Source organism: Neolamprologus multifasciatus, chromosome 20 (genome assembly GCF_963576455.1).
Source record: "Neolamprologus multifasciatus chromosome 20, fNeoMul1.2, whole genome shotgun sequence".
Lineage (NCBI taxonomy): Eukaryota > Metazoa > Chordata > Actinopteri > Cichliformes > Cichlidae > Neolamprologus > Neolamprologus multifasciatus.
This window is the reverse complement of record NC_140458.1, coordinates 6,382,959-6,404,831: the sequence shown is the minus strand read 5'-3', so window position 1 is coordinate 6,404,831 and position 21,873 is coordinate 6,382,959. Positions and strand designations below refer to the sequence as shown.

The following is a 21,873-nucleotide window of genomic DNA, read 5'->3' as shown; positions in this document are numbered from 1 at the left end:
AAAACCTATGCTATAATAATTTAAAGAAAGTAATTCTTTTTTTGAAAAAAGGAGATACATTTTTAGTACTTTTATTGCATTTCATATGAACACTCAAAATTATGGGTTCCCTAGCACTCTCCAATGGATAGAAAAAAACAACAGAAGAGGTAAAACCATGTCCTGCCAGTTAAGACATGTAACCTGCCCTGAAATGTACGCTGTTTGGAGATAAAGTCTTTGTGCTGGCTGCTGTAGGTGTGGCTAAACAACCTAAGCAGGAACAAATTTAACCCGCGTTGAAAATGGGCGGCGGTAGAAGGAATCCTACTAATCATAGCACATTTCTTTTTTTTCCTCAGTCGTCAAGTAGATCTCTGTTTAGGCTGCATGACAAACAAAACAAGACACAATACTGTGAATCTATATTTGCAGTAAAGGAGAAACGTCTTACTGAAGTGAGAAACTGTAGCATTTCGTAGATAATCTAAACCAGCTAGGATGCCAACTTTAGGATCAAAGAGAAAAGACAACCCACCCAGGATGGAGAAGTACACTGGGGACATGCCACAGGTAAGAATCAACTTATGAATTAAGGAAGTGCCAAGCTCTTTCTGCAGATGAGTCATTAAATAACAACAGCTTTACTGTAATATGATTCTACAGAATAGCTGCCTTGCTTTCACTAACGTCACATGTGCAGACAATGCTCTGTTTTAGCACACCAGTGTCTCTTTAGCATTTTACTTCCTCAATTTTACTTGACTTCCTTCTTGATAGAAATTTCCCAAAGATAGGAGCAGACATTACTCAGAAGTGTGACAGTATGTTCCTGGAATATACCTTTTAAACGGTTTCTGATAATGTTACAACACAATGGCTTATCAGTGTGGTTAGACAGACAGATGTTGGCATTGCTCATACTGCGATGCTGAGAAATCAGTGCCATCTTTATGCAAATCTAAAGGAAAACTTAAGCAGTGCACCTGTGGATAGTGCTTATAGTGAGAACGTGACAGCTCTTTGCAGTGATTTTAAATAATTTATTTTTCTGTGCTTTTTCAATATTGTCACTGTTTTAAAATATGAAGAAATAAATCACACACAGAATGCTTGTTTTGAGATCGGGATGACCTTTGAAATGTGGGTGAAAAAGGAAAGAAAATCAACCAGACAAAGATAAAGTCTTCATCTTTTTACATTTTTATGTTTTCAGTTGAGCAATGAGATGCAACTAGACATCCTGAACAAGGTGAAGAGTGGACAGTTATCAATCGACGACGCTCTGCAGCAGGCAAGGATGGACAGAGAACAGAAGGTGACAGATGACAAGGTAACCCTCATTTTTACTAAGCAGGTACACGATTTTCATGGTGACTTCAGTTTGAGTATGACATAGGTGTTGTTTCAATGTTGAAAACTCAAAAAATGGAAAAAAAAAAGAAGAAAAAAAAGGGATCTTGTTGATAGAATTTGCATTGTTTTGTATTATGAGTCATGTGAAACAAGCTTTGACCATAATGCAGTAACATAACACAACACAAGATACCGTAAACAGGATCTGGGGTTCCCCATGTGTCCAGACCACCAGTATGTGACGAGATGGAGAGTGAAACCTGCAGGTTTTCAGTTTTCCCTGAAAGTGTTTAAATATTCACTATATGTAGATATGTGTAGTTTTATTTCATGCGCTCAACACTAAACAGTTCCAGATGAGTGGGGGATTTAGTGGAGTGTGTCGTAGTTAAAGCTAAAGAAAAATAACAGTCAGTTGGGAATTTAAAGTAAACTTTCCAGGTTGTTGCTCCGTTTATGTTAAGTGTATAATTTCATAGGTGGAATTTTTTTAATAGCACAGATAAAGCTTAAATTCTCACAAATATTACAAGAAGTAAACGATCCATTCAAGACAACCAGATATGGTTTAAAAGCAAACCCAAAATGAACTGTCTAATGTCTAATTCACCCTCTAATGTCTCTTCTTCCTGGATAATACCGTATGAGTGGACAACAGAACAAACAATATTCCATGTAAGAATCAAATTATAAACACCAGCCCTTAACCTACTGATCTAACTAACTAACTAAACTGTTATAGTCGACATGTCCCTGCAAATAACCGACATGCGACAGACACAGGTAAAGGAATGTCATTTACATGTAGATATCCTAAATGCACCACCAGAAACTTTGCAGATGGCTTTAAAAGTCTGATGCTGGAGTTAACCTGACTATCTATAGTACTGCATCTTCTTCTGCTATTTATAAACATTGTTTTGCTAATAAGCTGCAAAGCCTGCTGGATCAGTTCAAACACAATTTTGTAGAAGGTAGTCCAAGGGCTCAGGAAGAAACAATGATGCAGTGTCCTTGTGTAATCCAGTATAGTGTAATCTAGTGATTATACATTGTCCTTAAGTGGTGATTTCCTTCTAAGTATTCATATATGAAATGTTGTTTATTGGTTGTTTTTGCAGGAACTAGAATCTCAGTACAACTTTAGCGTTCACAAGCATGGCCGCTACAGGTGGCAGAAACGGGTTTTACAGGTGAGTTCAAAACAAAAGCAAAAAACTTGCTGTAGGCATCCAATTGTATAACAAATGAAACAGGAATGTAGACCGTGACCTCAGGCTTCAGGCTGCTCTTAGCTCTCTGAGGTGACAGAGCAACACTTAACATGGTCAGCTGCATGCTCTGGCTGTACTCCACCCACCTGTTGTTGAGAGGCACCAGAGGAGGAATCTTTAAGGGAGGGGGGCCTTAAAGAGAACAGGGGCTGAAGAAGGTACAGGTACAAGATAAAGAAGGATTATTTTGCACTTTGAAACATGCAAAGCTCCTCTGGCAGAGTGCAGTAGTAAAAAATTTAACAGGCAATCCATATAAATGTAGAGGCCGAGGATTCTGCAAGTTCCAGATTCTCTCTTTCACACACAAAAATGTTAGCATTGCTAACTAGCACTAAAGATAAAGTCAGGCTGGGCTGATGGGAATTGTACTTGTCGATTTGTGTAATCTAATGTAATTACCAAATTAGATTTTTTACATCACGATGGTACATTACTGAAAGCAGATTAATCACTAAAGCGTGGCAGTAATAAATGTTTTAATGCCACACGGTACACACTTCAGACATGCTCATTTAATCCCTCACATTGTGAACATCCAGATTGATTTCAGGACCAAAATGTTGTGCAGCATAGAGAAAGGAATCGTCAAGCAGCAACTTCCCTTCTCTATTGTCAAGAGTTGTGATGATGGAGAGGGTTCCAGGTACTCTATTTCCTTTAAAGGACATCATGATTATGAATTGGAGGCCACGTCGCTGGAGGATAAACATAAGGTGACGATAAGATTGTTTCACCGAGGCAATTTCTGCAGAGATTTACTGAGATGTGATTATTGCTCTTTGAATTTAGACTCTTGATTGCAAACACTTAAGCTATAAAAATAAATGCAAAGCAGCCTTGCTTTTACTTTTATACCATTTCATATCATTCATTGATGGTTTCACAGTGACTCTTTTCATTCGAGCAGATGATGGAGCTTGTCAATAAGATCATTTATAATAACATATACAATGATGATGGAGAAGAAAATGCAGAATCCCAAGAGCAATCTCAGGCACCACAGAGCATTCGAGAAGGGATGTTGTTGCTGCACAGAGGAGGCTTGGCATCATTTAAATGGATGAAGTATGTATGTCCGCTTATTATTGAAGCATCGCTCTCACAAAACAGCCACAGGACAAAATGACAGTTTTGTTAGTCGTGAGAAGTTATTTGTCAGTAATATTTGTCGGCTACTAGTGTAGAAGTCAACAGCTTAAAACATTAATTTGGTCTTATACTGGGCCTTGACATAAACCCTGAGTGATCTCAACCCAGCAGAGCACGATTTTCACTTTAAACACAGAGACAGAAAAGCAAAAAGCCTCAGTTGATGGTGCTTGAAGCATCTCAGGTGGAAACCCAGCATTCAACGATGTTCATGGGCTCTACACTGACTCCAAAGAATTTTCATTCAAGTATTTAAAAAATCCTCATAATAATAATAATGTGAGTTTGGACAAGTACCTTTGAGCCTTCAAAAGAGGGGGGCTTTGTATAAGCACACTATGTGTCATTGTCAATAAAGTTATGGACATGATTGCATGATGCCGCTCAGGTGCGTCCGCCTCCCCTACAGCGGCACCACAGACCACGCCCCACCACTTTATTTTATGGAATAAAATTAATGTACTGCATAATTGATCCCTTTTAATAGACTTTGAATCCTTGTAGCTCATGCTACAAGCTAATTCTACGATAGTTTTGAGTTTCTTAAGTTTACTTGAGTTTTATTTCAGTTTTACAGTCATACAAAATGATTTCAGTATTTCTGAAATGTTTATCCAACCAATTCTAGTCCACAATCCTCCGTTCCCCCATTGCCCAAGAACGTTGGATCGCTGCATATGCAAATAAAGTTTAATCAAAATCATATTTGCAATTGCCTTCCTCTGCCCTACAGCAGAGGAATGAAAAACGAATCCTTTTGTGCCAGAATCCAGACATATGTATGCTGCAAAATAAAGTCAGCGCATTCAATTAATCTAGGAATAAGGAGAACATATTCATTACCAGAGAGCAGTTTTAAGTGCATTCCTGAAAAATGCTTTCATTTTGATTGCTGATGGAAAATTGATACAATCTTTGAGCCAGGTGTTACATTAACTCGCTTCTTTTCTCGAAAGCCTCTTATCTGTTATCTTCAGTTAGAAAAGTTCCTCTAACTGAACCTTTCCTGGATTTGAGCCTACAACTGGCTCCTCCTCTATGTTTCTTCATACATGACCCATTACTAGAAGGTATTAGCAGTGAGCAGATGAGCTTATCTTAGAATACATCCAGGCTGGGTATTTTATATTTCTAGCTGCTGTTTTATATTTTTTATATTTCTATTTCTTCAAAAACAGTAGACACCGGTAAATTGCATACATTATCATATATCTAAAGCTTACACTAAACATGACTCCTTCTCCATTTTATTCCAGATATGAGGCCCGGCTCCATCCAGGACAACTAACGCTGGTCCCGTTGAGGTGCCGGGGCACCATAGATGGCGAGTTGACGCTCTTGGTGCCTGTTTCCACTGTGATTCACCTGTCAGACGGTGACACCAGAGTGCAGAAATGTAACGACTCTGACATTTTCAGTCTAATCACCCACAAAAATGAGTACCAGTGAGTGAGTTTTATTAAGATGTGGAAATATAACAAAAGCAAGCAGCTAATGAACTCTGTCACACCAGTTGTATTTGTTTGTGGGGCGACCGTGGCGCTGGGGGTTGGGAAGCGCATCTGTAACCGGAAGGTTGCCGGTTCGATCCCGATGGCGTGATATGGCAGCCTCGCTTCTGTCAGTCTGCCCCAGGACAGCTGTGGCTACAACTGTAGCTGCCTCCACCAGTGTGTGAATGTGAGAGTGAATGAATAATGGAATTGTAAAGCGCTTTGTTAATTAATTATCTGCTTTGCACAAGTGGGTATCCTCGATCAAAAGTCTATTTGTGTAATGTGTTCATTTTTACTGTAACAGTTTGAGTGATAATATCATAAAAGGAGTCTGGGACTGTTAATTACCACACTTTTGTCATCTAAATAAGAAATGCTAGTTAGGTTTTGCTTATTTATTGCAGATTCAAGGTGCCAGATGAAACAGTTGCCCCGGGTACTGTGCAACAGGAACGGGACGCATGGGTCAAAGCTATCGACAAACTGTGTTCAGAGTGGAAAAGGAAGTCCAAGATGTTCATGGAACAAAAGTCCTTTAGACGCGTGAGCATACCCGAAGACACAGATGACAACGATACAGATCTCGAGTCCAGTGGTGAATTCGGTGCTGGCAGCATCACTTATCCTCCAGCTGATAATAAAAATGCAGATCCCTCCCTGAGTGATGGAGATAATTTATCAGCTGATCACACAAAGCCTATTCCTAAACCTCGCAGGAGGAATTCTCCCCAAATAATTCGACCTCAGGTCTCATCACCGCCCTCTCCCAGTCCGACATCTCCCACCTCCCCTCCACCCAGTCTCCGTGCTATCCTTCAACCCCCTGCCGCAGTCCCAGAGTCTCCTGCCCAAGAAGCAGGGCCTCCCCCCCGAAACATCCCAGCTCCTCCACCTTTACCCTTCAACCTAAATTCAAAAAAAGCATGCACCAAGGCTTTCCACTGGGATCTTATTGGCCCAGACAAGGTAAAACTGTATCCATTCATTACAAGTCATTGAATTATCATATTTTCAGAGCCAAGTATAGCATTTACAAAGGCTCCCATTAGTATGAGTCTTTCATATTTAAATGACATGTTTTATTGTTTCGGCAAAAACAGAAAGGTCAGTTTCAGCTTGTTTTTTCTTCATTATTGCTGCGAATTGTTCTTTGTTTTGTCTGTCAGTTATTTCTTTTCAAGTGCTGTTCTTTTGTAATATTAACATTGATTTCCTCATAAAATTAAATTGTTGTAGTACTGAATTCATTTGTTTGTTGGCAGATTGCAAAATCGTTCTGGATACAGGAACGCATGGGGAGGATTGAAATCGACACATCACTCTTACACAAGCAATTTGCCGTTAAAGATCTTGGGACATTTGGTGTCGTTGAGCCAAATAATACCCAGCATATTATGCTGAACCAGAAGATTGCACACAACTTCAGTGAGTACAATAAATATGTCTATGACTTTTGACGTGAAGCTGCTCATAAATATTGCCAACGGAAACGTATAATTTTCAGCATTTTAAGAAGAAGATTAGATTTCCTCTGCGAAATAATAAGTATAATTTCCAAGCTGTAATGAAAAGCCATTCTTCCGGATTAAGTCAAATAAAGGAGCTTATTTCTCCAGTGAATTAGAAATTAGAACATGTGTTTACACAACCACCAGAGGGAAGCACTACACAGAAAGAGCAGCTTCTCTGCAGAAACGGCATTATTGTCAGGAAGTCCTTTGAATTTTTTATAAATTCGATTTTTATTAAGAGAAAGCTGACCTGACAACTTTCTTTCAGGGTTAAAAATGCTGCGAGTATTCTCTCTTCAAACAATAGTTGAGACACATTTTGTGCAAAGCACATATATGATTTGTATTTGTGTCTGCAGGGGGCAGTATGTCACCAATCCAGCGGTGACATGACTGCCCATGGACTCTGCAGAGTGATTGTGGACTGGAACATATTCTATTTCTCATCTAATGGCCTTTCACTTTTGATTAACTGAGTGTATGTGGCTTGTATATTTCAAGAGCCATGCCAGGGGAGAACATTTCAGAAGCTTCCTCTCACAGGTCCTCCAAGTAGCACAGTTACCGCGAACCGATACAAATGTGGTGGTGGGCTGCTAAATGGAATCAGCATGAATGTGCAGACTGGCAACATAATTAGAGTTCACATATTCATAAAATATGGATAGGGGATCTGAGCGACAACGGCAGTGATTTCCTGCCTTGATACAGAATACTGTATCAAGGGCTCCTCCCTGACCTGGAAACTTTGATTCTGTCAGGCGCAGGAGCTGAGAGATGAGAGCCCGAAGGCAACTCAAGGCCATGCGTCTTTTTGCTGCCAGCTTTAAAAACATTTGAAGAACAAGGAAAAGCATCTTCCTTTCAGTTCCTATTTATTTGGTCCTATTAATACCACCAATGAAAGTGGAATTTTTGCTACAAAACATTAAAAAGTTCAAAATGTCACTTATGTGAAAGGCGATAAGTATATTCTCAGGAAAGAAAAGTTGTTGTGCATGTGTGTTTTAGTTTTCTGTTACTGGATTATACTTATTAATACAACTATGCATAAGTGTAGAATATATATGAAAGACTGCTGTAGCCTTCATGATGTTGCATATTGGTTTGTCTTGAAGCCTTGATTTGAAACTGTCACCAGAAGTGAGCACGTACGGAGAGTTGAGTGAAATGCTAACTATAGCTAGCTTGTCTGTAAGATAGACACAAATACCTGCTAATTAGTGCTAATCAGTTTTGGTCAAGCTACTTTGAAAAAGTAATTAGTTATAGTTGCCAGTTACTTCTTCCAAAAAGTAACTTGTTACAAATGAGTTACATTATTATAAAAGTAACTAATTACCAGGAAAAGTAACTTTAAAAAAAGTTTAAATATGCAAAATAATTTTGATCCCATCTTAAGTAAAATGCTAAAATATAAATTAGTAAATATACTTGAACATACTAAAGTGCATATTCAAACTGAATATATAATTGAAATAAATGAGCCCTTAGTCGAAGGAACTAATAGCAAACAGTAAACACTAAAGTACTGGGTATCTACGTATTTGGAAAAAGTCTGCTTGGTGAGCTTACCTCTCCTTGGGCGGTATCTTGGCAATAAGAGACTTAAAGAAATCTGACTAGACTGTTGATAAAGGCAGCATGTTCTCAACAACATACTTGGCTATCAGTTTTTTTAACTCAGTCTGTGCTACAGATGTTTGCGGAGAAGAGAAATCAAGCTTAGACTGTTAGATGGCGTCGCTCCATCTCTGTTATTTGCTGAGCTCACGATAGCCTCACCTGGGTTTGGTCTGCGCCTGCTAGCATCAACACCGTCGTTATGGGTGACTAGCTTTGTTGCGGCTTTGACATTGAGAGGTGCAACAAAAGTAGTCGAATTGCTTACAGCTGATGTGGAAAAGCACTTTGTTCCAGGACATAAATCCTATTTCACATAGAGATTCTTGACGTTTTTCTCTTTGAGAGAAAAATTATGTCTGGACTTCCACTTAAAAAAATGCTAAATTTGAATTATCTGGGATCTCCATGACTGTGCCTCTGTCTGTATATGTTTGTATGTGAACGCTCGCCCAAGTCTACCTCTGGTTGGTTTACCATGACTACTTCACTCTTCATCAGCAGCACTCATGCAATTGTTAGCCCCCTCCCCCCAGCTCCCAGTAAGAGGAAGACAGCTTCAACCCATTGTGTGCTAAAAAATAGTCATGTGTAAAGATAACGGCATTGTAATAATAGAAAAAGTAATTAGTTAGATTGCCCATTACTGAAAAAAGTAATGTCGTTTATTTTAATGAAATTATTCCCATCACTGGTAGCCAGTATGGTAACCACTGATCTATCAATCCCTCCATTTTCTGTGCAGTTTAAGCAGAGATGCCCCACATAATTACCTGAAAAACAGTTGAGAGGTACAGTTCAGTAAATACACTATGAAACTTTATTAGATGCACATTATTAGTCCTGGGTTGGACTTCCCGTTACCTGAAGATCTGCATAGATTCGACAAGGTTGCTGGAAACATTCCTCAGACATTTTGTCCCATATGTACATGACAGCATCACATAGTGGCTGCAGGTTTGTCAGCTGCACATCGATAATGAGATCCATCACATCATGAAGTGCTCTATCAGACTGAGATCTGGCGACTGTAGAGAGCATTTGAATGCAGTGAACTCACTGCCATGCTCAAGAAACCAGTTTGATGTTATCTAAGCTTGGTAACGTGTATCATCTTGCTGGAAGCAGACATTGGAAGATAGGTGCATGGTAACATGCACCTATCTTCCCAAGGAATGGGCATGATCAGCAACATTCCTAGTGTGGGGGTTAAACATTTCTCGGTTGGTACTAAAGGATGCTCTTCTGCATATTTATGTTGCACCGAGTGGTTATTTTAGTTACTGTTGCCTTTTTATCAGCTCAAAGCACTCTGGCCATTTTCCTCTTACCTCTAGCAGGAACGAGGTATTTTCTCCTTGATAACTGCTGCTCACTGGATATTTTCTCCTTTTCAGACTATTCTCTGTAAAGATTGAGATGGTGCTGTAAACCTTTTTTGAAATACCAACAGCTATGCCATATTTAAAGTCACTTAAATCACCTTTTATCCCCACTCTGAAGCTCAGTTTGAACTTCAGCAGGTCGTCTGGGCTAAATGCATTTAGTTGCTGATTGTGCAAAATTGTAACCTTTATAAAAATTCTAAAAGGTGACTTAAAAAAAAAAATCACCATTTTTTATTTGGTAAATGAAATGTAAGAAGAAATGTGTTTATGTAACTGCAAAACATTATTTTTTGTGCTGTAACTTTGGTTTCAGTTTTATGACTTTGCTTTGGCTTCATCTCACAACACTGGATGTTGTGGCTCATCTGTAAATAGTATTTTATGGTCGCAGCGGGCCACGGTGGAGCCAAATTTGACACTTTGGATCTATATCAATGCATTTAAATTATTGTATTGTGTAAGCCTAACATCTGAACTGCAGTGATATATGAGTAACATAAAATGCTAATACCGAAGAAAGAGCATCTTGAGAAGTAATGGTTAATTACCTTTGCTGCACTGCTGCGTTTTGTATCTGACTTTGAGGCAAATTTTAAACACTGAGTTTTGTTTTTGTAATTTAGAACAGACTTAGTCCAGAGGTGATTTCTGCCTGTTTAAAAACACATGATCTCCACCCAGATACATAAAACGGAATAATTTGGGAATCAGACTTCACTTTCCTTCTGTCCCTCTCTATCCCATAGCACCCGTTCCTGCCACCCCCGACACACATGCACACATAAGCGACATGCCCCTCCCGCTCTTGTTTGCATGCTTATCACCTGCCTAAATTCCTGCTGTTTATTCGTCTCATATCTCATTCTTCGCCACACTATTTATTCATCTGATCCCATTAAACTGGGAGCCAGTGTGCATGCAAAGTCTCACTTTCTTTTTTACAAAGCCAGGAACACCTCACCTCAGTAGACAGTGAGACTCCACCTTAATATAATAACATCACAGATATGTGATCAATAATTAATTAACAAACCCAGAAGTGATAATTAGCATCAGACATACATTGGCTCCCTTACTGTATCCACAGTGCCTTTAAAAACAGTGCAGTTACGCACTGAGGCAGATGGAACTAGACAGCTTGAGCAGGCGGTTGTGTTACTATTGTTTTGTGTTTTTGAGGGGTTTAATATGGTAATCAGCATGATCCTTATGGGCAAGCCGGTACATCAGCTGCATCAAGCGTGCATAGAACAATGCCGCATTGATCTGTGTACTTGTGCACTGCATTTAAGTACTCTACAGAAATTCAGTAGACCCTTCACAGCAAGATTGCAGCTCATATTGATTTTTTTTGCATTCTTTTGAAAACTATCTTTAGAGCAGATGAAGGACGCCGATACAAGGTTTGTCTGTGAATGTGTGTTAGGAATTTCTGAACGCTAATAGCCGTGACTCCTCTCTCGATGCCACCACAATGTTTAAATAAATTATAAAAGATTCTGAATGTTATCATACAGAATGGTTTATTCCCAGGTCAAGTGTTGTTTTTGATGTGAAAGATGGAGCCACAGCTTTCCTTAGGTAAATGTATCAGTACTCTTTGTAGTGTGTTGCCCAGTTGCTCCTAGTCTAAGCACTGATTTGGGCTGAATCAGGAGCCTTCATCTTTCAGGCCTCTCCTATGGAACCAGCTCCCAGTTTGGTTTTGGGAGACAGACACCCTCTCTAGCCTTAAAGCTTTCAGGTCTAGATCAGGTGACTCAGAATCCTCCCTTATTTATGCTGCAATGGGTTTGTGTACCACTCTGCATTTAATTGTTAGTTGTTAGTAAATGGCTCTCTTCCACAGTGTGTCTTGCGGCAAGTGACATTAGGGCTGTGCGATATGACCAAAATCTCATATCCCGATATAAGAATTCTATCGTCCTGATAACGATATAAATCACAAAAATGCAACATTTTTGTAAATTCTGTAAAGCTGGAAGTGTTTCCAGCTGTGCGTCATGTAGCTGGAGTCCAGTGTTTTAACCGATGTATGAAACCATACATTTTTAGACATAAGTTGTAACAGCCTTTCCTTTGTGAGTATTTAATACACGGCGTGCTGCTGGGAAAGCCTGTTCTAACGTTTGAGTCTAAGGTTTATTTTTTAGCACCTGGCGGCTCTTTTTTTACTTCTCATCTGTAAATAATCTGCTCTTTCACGTGATTCAGTTTATTTTGAAAAGTCTCAACAGGATCTTGAGCTTTATTGTGAAAGGTTTATGTGGAACATAAACAAGCGGACACGTGATTGTTTTACCGTGTTGTTGCTAACGACAAAGCATAAAAAAAGGCGCTTGTCCGTCTGTAGTGTGGTTATATTAAATATAAGAGAAAGAGAGAACTTTAAGAAATTAATATAACCACTACAGTGACCACCAAAACGATGAAAAAATATTGCAGTAAACAGTTTATTTTGCGACACTACGAAACAAACGATAGCGTAAAATGAAACGGTTTTATATCGTCATCCGATATATATCGTTATATCGAACAGCCTTAAGTGACCTCCTTCTTCCTGTTAAGAAGGAGTTCTTCCTTCCCACTATCTCTTGCTCACAACGAGTTGCCACTGTATTATAACAGGTTATTTTCCTTACACTATAAACCCACTTGAGGTGACTATTGTTGTGATTTGGCACTATATAAATAAAGCTGAACTGAATCCATTGGCTTGGGGGATTGTTGGCTGAATGGTAAAAATAATGTGAAACTGCTTTGTTATGCGCAAATTTTGCTTCAAGTGAATATTTGTTAAAAAATAATATTAACTATAAACAATAAAGCTACCAGATACCTGGTCAGATAACAGAAGAGGAGTAAAAAGTGCCATATGAAATGGCGTACTAGCAGAAAGTAGCATTAAATGGAGATACTCAAAGTACCTCAAAATTGTACTGAATTAATGTGATAGAGCTATACAGTTCCATAATTAGATGAGATCCATTGCGGATTTGTATGATCAAAGTGCAGTTCTGTTTAGATTGTGTGTCCGACTCATATGGTTATTTACCTTGAGAGCCCCACTGCATGCTGCCTATTTAATGACTGAAAATGTCGCACTCCTAATTAAAAGTACACCTGTGGCTTCATGCACCCGATGGGAAACACTCTCCATCTCCATACTCTAATTTGCCAGGGCATTGCCCAGTTTGTCTGAGTGCCAGCCAACAAAGGGCTTAATTTGCACTTGTGTGTGTGTGTGTGTGTGTTTCAGGCTAGATGAGACAGCCTAACCCTTACTCACGAGGAGACTAGTAGTTCTTCAAAATAGTTTTGGATGTTTGATGTTATGATTTGTCCTCTGTTGGTCCTGGTAAGGGAATTACTGTCTCAAGTCTTTAATGTCAAGTATTTAGAGACGTGATGATTACAGCTTTGTACCTCAGTGCTCCTCATTTAACATGATGAGCCCATTTTTAATCAGTTTGATGGTTTGGATTCAGCAGTTCAACTACTACTTCGGACTGCAAATGTTGAAAGTCACCCTTTTTATGGACAGTTGTTTAGAGTTACATAAGATTGACACTAGTTGCATCGTATGCCTGCAAGCAGCGGCCTAGCTTATCCTAGGACTGGCTACATGCTGGAGGCAGTTGAATAGCTAGCCTAGCTCTCTACAAGCATAACAAGGGGGGCTTTTCAACTTTTCAATTATTGCTTTAATTTGTTATTTTTTAAATATTGTTTTGTTGACTTGGATAGGGCATTCGACCATGTCCCTCGAGGGGGTCCTGTGGGGGGTGCTCCGGGAGTATGGGGTGTCTGGCCCATTGCTACGGGCCATTAAATCCTTATACAACCGCTGCAAGAGCTTGCTCCGCATAGCCGGCAATAAGTCGGACTCGTTCCTGGTGGGTCATGGGCTCCGCCAGGGCTGCCCTATGTCACCGATTCTGTTCCTAATTTTATGGACAGAATTTCTAGGCATAGCCAAGTGGCAGAAGACTTTCACTTGGATGGTCTCAGAATCTCATTTCTGCTTTTCACGGATGATGTGGTTTTGTTAGCTTCATTGGCTGATGGCCTCCAGCTCGCCTTGAAACGGTTCACAGCTGAGTGAAGCTGTAGGAATGAGAATCAGCACCTCCAAATCTGAGGCAATGGTCCTCAGCCAGAAAAGGGTGGAGTGCCCACTCCGGGTCAGGGACGAGTTCTTCCCTAATTGGAAGAGTTTAAGTATCTTGGGGCCCTGTTCATGAGTGACAGGAGAAGGGAGCGGGAGATCGACAGACGGATTGGTGCATGGGCTGCAGTGATGCAGACGCTGTACCGGTCTGTTGTGGTGAAGAGAGAGCTGAGTGTAAAAGCGAAGCTCTCAATTTACTGGTCGATCTACGTCCCTAGGTGAGGGACCTATGGCCACGAGCTGTGGGTAGTGACCGAAAGAACAAGATCGCAGATACAAGTGGCGGAAATGAGCTTCCTCCAAAGGGTGGTTGGCGTCTCCCTTAGAGATATGCTGCTCCTTCTCATCAAAAGGAGCCAGTTGAGGGGGTTCGGGCATCTGACAAGGATGCCTCTTGGGTGCCTCCTGGATGAGGTGTTCCGGGCATGTCTCATCAGAAGGAGGCCCTGGGGTAGACCCAGGACACACTGGAGAGATTATATCTCTCGGCTGGCCTGGGAACGCCTCGGTGTTCCCCTGGACAAGCTGGATGAGGTGGCTGGGGAGAGGAAGGTCTGGGCTTCTCTGTTTCGGCTGCTGCCCCCGCGAACCGGCCCCAGATAAGCAGAAAAAGATAGATGGATAGACATGTTAAAAGAACAAAATACAATCCACTATTAAGTGAATGTTAGAGGTAGACGTGTGTGCACATTCTAGAACAAGTCATTATACTAAAGATAAACCGCTGTTGCAGTTTCATATACCAGCAGCCAAACATGAGAGTGGTATCGATCTTTTCTACCGTTGAGAGCAAATGTGTGAACAGACGATCAAACTATTCGGTCAACATGTCTTAAACAACATGATCAGCATTCAGAGTCGAGGCTTTCTGTTACTTAGCCTCATAAAATATTAAATTAAAATTGCTAAATCAGAGCCCGTGCGTCAGACTGGCTTAAGTGAGTGTATTTTATAGAATTCACTGTTCATATTACATACATGTCTGAACGCTGATGCTCATAATGAAGTCTTCTCACAGCTACTGAATTATGCAGAGGCATTTCCTATAAAAAAAAAAATCACATCAGCTTTGACTTGATAGAATGCAAATTTGTTCATTTCCCTTAGGCATTTAGAAGAAAGTAATTAAGCAAAGGACCCTTTGTCTTCAGAATGCTTTTTGAGTCATTTCATCGCAGGATAAGAGGACTATCTGTCAAGAGAAAAGCTTTCATGTACCATTGAGTGTGTTGACTTTCTCTAATCTATTGTTCTCCTAGACATTTTTCTCAAAAGTTTTCCGGTGCAACCGGGAGAGCTGAAGGACAAACTGTTCATCATTAATGAGAAAGATGGAGGCCTGTCTGATGAGCACATCACCTCTCTGAGGAGGTATGACTTGGTGCCAAAAAAACACTGATTTGTATTCACTCCTTATAGTGTCACAACTGAAGCTGAGAGGTGAACATCTTTTTGTGCCCAAGTCCGTGGGCGGTTGATGTGTGTTTTCATTGGCAGAGGTAAAGCCTTTGGAAACTAGATGCTAAACAAATCATCAACGGGGATGTGGGTCCATGTTACTGCCAGGACAATGTGAAACAGGGGAAACCGCTGCCAATTCATGTGAGGAAGAAACACAGCAGAATTCACTGTGTTTTAATGCTAAAGAGCAGATGCCAGAACCTTTTACTAGAGCAGCTCACTGATAAAAGTTTTATCTCGGGTTATTTGCAGAGATGGAAACTATTGACATGCCCTCAGGAATAAAACACAGCAAGTGGGTAAAATGCTTCCTGATTCTTACCTGCAGTTTACTTAGTGACTCTGTGTGCTGACCTCCTGGAAGGCAAAACTGATCTAATGTACTGTGGGGACTGTTTTATATATTCTGTGAAAACATAATATATATTTTAATGCGTGGTGGCGTCGTCCTGAGGAATACAATCTTGAAAGAACCACTCCCAACAGGTGCTGCAATATTGATGACCGGTGCTACTCTGGTGGCACATAGGCTGACTCGTGAGAAGGCGAATGTCTATGGTTTGAGGTCAGAACTCACACGAATGACAGAAGTAGGAAGCCCAGTTTAAGACGAGAGAGAGGTTCAAATTCAGTGCAAGCGAATAAATGGCTCTTCCCATCAACGTCTCGCTGCTTTATAGAAGCTCACGAGGACCATCAGCGTTACTTGGCTTTTAATCACTCGCCTTTCCCTTGGCTACTAGAAATCAGTCTAATGGCATCGCTCCATGGGGCCAAGCAAGAAAACATGTGATGACATACCTGAACAAAGATCAAAAGGGAGAAGTACATATGACAAAAAAAGGAAATGGAACATAAAATTTGAAAGTCAGTCTAAAGGTCTAAATGCACATATCTTTTTCTGATGCTTAAACAAGGACTGATATTAGAGATAGCTGCACTTGATGTGTTTTTACCTTTTAGACATGGCGACACGTCATATTCAACTCTTTACTCTTTTTTAAAGATTAATAAGTTGAAATAATTCTCAGGTTCATACAGTACTACTATTCTTAGTCAAATGTCACTCTAAATTTCACACACGGGCCATACTAACAAATATCTCTATCAAAATAAAAACAAAAGACTGTAAATATGTACAGCTGACACAGTGTTGTTAACCAGTAGAAAATAAATTCATAGCTCCACATACAGCATACTGTTTGAGGATGGGCGCTTTTCCCCCTTAGCAATAAAATATTCACCGTGGCACAGAAAAAGATATCAGTTCTGGGATGAAAATTTCTGCTTCTGATTGTTGCCAAGGTTTTCTTCATTCTTGATTTTAAGTTTTTATTTTTTTTATTTTTCTATGTTCTATGATTTTTTTTTGTTCATTTTTAATAAGAAAATTATAAACTCTGTTATTTGTGTGATGAACTGTCTCCACTCTTACCTAATGCTTGCACTGGGAACTATATATGCATTAGGTGGACATATTGTAGCTCCACGTGTGGAAGACATTAGGGTGTATTTGGTGACAGCACCATATCAACTCAGAAAAAAAAATCTGCCTTTGTTCAGTTTATATATAATTGCTGATTGCTGTCAGTGGCCAGAAAAGTCAATTTCTGAACATTCATTGACCTTGGACAATGACAAATTACTAAATAAATTGACTTAATCTTCATTAATTACACTTGCCTGTCAGATTTAACCACATAGCTTATCTTTTATCTTCAGCCCCTGAACACATTATGACTAAAAGACAAAAGGCACATAAAAACAAATCAAACATCAAATTTTGTAAAGGAATGTACGTGATATGAATGTAGGTGAGAAAAATGTGTAAAATTGATTAAAACCGAGAGGCATAAAAGCCTAACAAGACTAACTGTCCCAGAGGATGACACATACAGGCAAATATGAAAAAAAGGGGAATGAACATAGACATCTCATATGACATATGGCATATAAGCCCCGAGGCAAAAAATAAATAAATAAAAAAGAAATCAGACATCACATTGGCACTGTTGTTTTTCCAGCAGCAGCAGATTTCTACAGGATGTTGCAGCAAGTCTCCCAAATCAGCTGGAACTTATTTCCAACCACGTAGGAAAGAAAAGACTGATTGGCAAATTCACATAAAATTGAAGGACCCAGACTATTGCAGCCCTCTAAACGGGCTCCGTATTTATCCACCAGATGAATATTAATGACTAAATAAGCATCGAGTTTTACGAATATATTTAGGTATTACTGATTACAAATTAAACTCAACAGACTCGGCTAATCTGAAGTATCAGGACTATGTGAGTGTGGCTTGATTAGACCGGACAGACAGAGAGCAGACAAGTGATTGATTAAAGCTCAAAAGAGTATGAAATCACCTTTTCAGAACTAAGCCTCAGAGGACAAAGGGGGGGGGGGGGGGGGGGGTGGGGGGGGAATAGCAGGACAATGATATACTCAAAAAATGTTTAAAACTGTTTTTGGCAAGAAATGTTCATTGTGAAACCATATGATTGGTTATTTTAACAGGTAAATAGCATCTGTATGTTAAAGGACAGCAAACATTTTCTTCTTATTTATTTATTGTTTTATGTTTAAGGTATGTCCCCACCATGGAAGATGTGGAAAGTTACAAATCCTACAAAGGACCTGTAGCTGAACTGCATATTGTGGACCAGTACATGATGGAGGTACAATTTTTAGTTACATGTATCATCTTCATATACAATTAAAAATTAGATATACAAGCTCATAACATACAAGCTCGCTAGCATAAAACAATAGAAATGGTTACAATAAGGTGCAGGCCTAAAACATCAGTGTTCAATAAAATAAACTTCTAACTTGTAGCTGATCAATACACACACTGCATTTTAAATTGTACAAATGTTACCACTAAATTCATTACAAACCAGTTTTTTGACATCCTGCACTGACACTAAGCGTGACATTGGAGCTGCACCAAATGCAGTCTTATTTTATAAGTTGCACTTAAAATTTAATGAGAAACATGGGTTTGTGCTTCATTGACGGCCTTCTTCGTTCTCGGTGGCAGGGGAGACTGCAGTCATCAAACTGCTTTTGAGGCGCAGCCTGTTTCATTGCTTTGTAGAAATCCTCACACACACACTCGCACATGTGGATCATTTCTTTTTCTGTTTTCTGCTCTAATGCTGCAACGTTTCAACCACACATTTTGGATTTCTTGATTTTTTTTTTGCCTTTGGTTTAATGGCTAAAACTGAATTTCCACTCACAGGGAATGGAAATGGATAACAAACAACTGCATCAAAAACAGGAATACAGTTGAAAATAGAATATAGTTTATAACAGTTTATGTTTTCGAGTTTGCACTTCATTGAACTAATTATAATTTATTACTTTAGGAATTGGGAACCAATAATTAGTCATTTAGAAACATGATATTAGTACCATCATGCCATAATATAGTGGCATGATGGTTAGCACTATTGCCTCACAGCAAGAAGGTCCTGAGTTCAGGTCTGCTCGTGTTTGTGTGGGTTCTCTCCAGGTACTCTGGCTTCCTCTAACAATCCAAAGACATGTAGTTAGTGGGGTTAGGTTAACTGGTAACTCTGGTTACCAGAATGGTTTTCTGTCTATGTCTGTTAGCCCTGCTAAGACTGGCAACCTGTCCAGGGCGTACCCTGCCTCTCGCCCTAAGATAGCTGGAATAGGCTCCAGCCTACTTACAACCCTGACAAGGAGAAGAGGATGGATGGATATTCAAATATATTAACAAATGAGACATAAAAAGATTTTTCTCACATTTGTTATGTGAAGGGTGTTTCTCTCATCTTTACTTTACTTTTAAAAATGTATTAGTCCTTGTTGCTAATACTAATAGATCACCAAATAGCCGATATGCTAATTAACCAATACCTTATGCTTTACTCGCTAGATGTACCAGCTCCACTTTTTGTTACCATCCTGTCCACTTCTCAAGTAGTACAAGGTTGGAAAATAGTACCAACTTTCAGAAATATCACTGAAAAAACTGTAGTGTTTTTCTGTGCATGCAATCCCTCCAAGTAGGGAATGCTATTGCACACACAGAAACATGCTGTGGAGCACACTGAAATTGAGCATTAAAGTTGATGGTGGGAGTGTCATTTTTCACTAAGCCTTCTCCCCTTTCCTGTGAACTTTACCTTAATGTGACCCCCCCGTGCTGGGAGACATGTTCTTGGTACCCTGTACCTTAGCAGTGCTCTTGTCAACCGTGACGGGCAGCACCTGATGACTCTGTCCTTTATATTCTGTGTTGGAATAGCAGCCATACTACAGTTACAAAAAGAAGGATTGGTTATGCAAAGAAAAACATGACTTTTATTTAACCCGGTTTGAACTGGGATAGTCTAAAGCACTGATTTAGAGAGTGATACAGCAGGCTGTTGGCTATCCCAGCTGGTTACTGGGTAACCAGTTCATCACAGACCAAATCAGACAGAAAGAAAACCATTCACACTCAGATTTACACCTACAGCGATTTTAAAATCACCGCAAAACCAGTGAATGTCTTTATACTGCGCCCACGCGGGCGGAAGAACGTGCAAACTGTAAACAAAAAAAGGCAGCAGGATGAAAACCAGAACATTCCTGCAAAACATAACAGTTAACTAACTGCACTAATTCTACCCTACCAGAATTACAATTACAAGAATTTAAATAGCAAATTTCAGATCTCATGATTAAAGCAGCATCCAGTGCATGCTCATTTAGCACTTCGCTCACGAGAACTTGTTGAGTCACCTGCCTTCTCAGTCACACACCACGGCTGTCATGGCAGGCATCATCTGGTTATCACTTTCCAGCAAGGTTGGCAGTGATATGGTGGCTCGAGTTGCAGCAGGGTTAGCAGATGAACAGCCAGAGCAGCCCACACTGCAACACAGGAATATTTGACAGTGTGTTTTTTTAAATGGGATTTCGTATGCAAGCCTGGGTTGAGTGGCAACACCTTCGTAAGCCTCATGTACTTCTGAAGGCTCTGAAGGCTCAAACCTCCATGCAGACAGGCTGGATTCTACTAAATAAACAACAAAATCAGTTCTATTTATTATTGTCAACTAACAGGTATTCAAACTAAAATACCACTAACTAATGTTCTGCAGGGTTTATTCATTCCAGACATCCACCCCATAAATCCATCCATCCATCCATCCAATCTCTTACGCTTATCCAATACAGAGTCATGGGGAAGGTGGAGCCTATCCCACAGGGGCACAGGGTACACTCCGGATAGGCCAAAAGACTGTGGCAGGGTTCACACAGAGAGAAAAGCTACCATTCGCTCTCGCATTCACACCTTTAGCCAATTCAGAATCACAGGTGAACCTAACCTAAGGCCAGAGTACCCATAGGGAACCCACCCAGACACAGGGAGAACATGCAAACTCCACACAGAAAGGCCCCAGCAGCTTCTTTCTGTGAGCCAAACCAATCTAAACTACCGTGCCATCCTAACACAATTTGAACATGTGTTCTATGCAAGACGTGGGATAGTCAGTATTTATGCTTTTGCACCACACCTTGTACACACTTTACAACATGTGTGGTCTTCTGGTGCTTTATTGTATTTCGAAACTGAACATTACGTTGGAACCTTCAAGCAACTGTTTAATTATTCTCTGTTTACGGAGTATCAATAAAACTACTTATTGGATACAGCTGGAAGCAACAGTTTGGGAACCCCTGAGCTAATTTGCTCAATTTGTTGATTTCTGAAGCGAAAAGAAAATTCAAGCCCTGCAGCAAGCAGACATTAAAATGGAATACTCTTTGCACTGCTGTTATTTTATCTGTGAAACTTCAGATCAGTAATTTTGGTGCATTAAACAGGCACCTTTTGAAGCCAGTCCTTCTGTACTGAATTAGGAATTCCTCTTACCTTTCTTGAATAGCTCATGATGGATTAACAGTATGTTGGATTTTGAAGTATGCAGTGTCTTGAGTGACTGCAGGACATCTGCATTCAGAAGGCACTGGTATTTAGTGAAATCCATTCTTTTCTTTATCCCTGCATTACTTCTTGTGCTACAGGCTGCTTGAAGCAGAATTTTCTACCGAGTGTTTAACAGTTGACATTTCTCCCCATCAGAAACTGTTTAGTTTCATTTTTCTACAAACATAACATTGGCGATTGTGGCCAACCCCCGCAAAAAACAAAAAAGCAACCCAATACAACCCCCCCAGTAACTAACTCAATTCTAACATCACTTTTTCTTCAGGCATTGACTTTTGTGATTAGTGTGTGAGTAAGATTTCCCACTGAAAACTCTTTCATACACAAGCGGTTTGTTCATCAGTGCTGCGCTGTGAAAAGAGGGCATTAGCGCTATTGTGCCAGCATGACTCTTCCACAGTCATTGTTCCCAATCATGTATTGACCTCTGTCGTTTTCCTTAACTGACATTTCCTAATGGCACTTTAAACAGCAGAAACAGACTG

The 21,873-nt window shown here is 39.9% G+C and overlaps 1 protein-coding gene across 1 annotated transcript in view; it reads left to right on the top strand.

The window, feature by feature from the left end:
* Window positions 1-283: 283 nt before the first annotated feature.
* The window catches only part of LOC146494253 (uncharacterized), a 53,734-nt gene continuing 32,144 nt past the window's right edge, over window positions 284-21,873 (top strand). Inside the window, exons 1-10 of the mRNA XM_085145104.1 lie at window positions 284-552; window positions 1,196-1,312; window positions 2,457-2,528; window positions 3,152-3,325; window positions 3,520-3,677; window positions 5,018-5,206; window positions 5,662-6,223; window positions 6,520-6,682; window positions 15,210-15,321; window positions 18,002-18,092. Coding sequence (XP_085001230.1) covers window positions 481-552; window positions 1,196-1,312; window positions 2,457-2,528; window positions 3,152-3,325; window positions 3,520-3,677; window positions 5,018-5,206; window positions 5,662-6,223; window positions 6,520-6,682; window positions 15,210-15,321; window positions 18,002-18,092 — 1,710 coding nt within the window. The 5' untranslated portion in view covers window positions 284-480. The remainder of the gene's footprint in view (window positions 553-1,195; window positions 1,313-2,456; window positions 2,529-3,151; window positions 3,326-3,519; window positions 3,678-5,017; window positions 5,207-5,661; window positions 6,224-6,519; window positions 6,683-15,209; window positions 15,322-18,001; window positions 18,093-21,873) is intronic.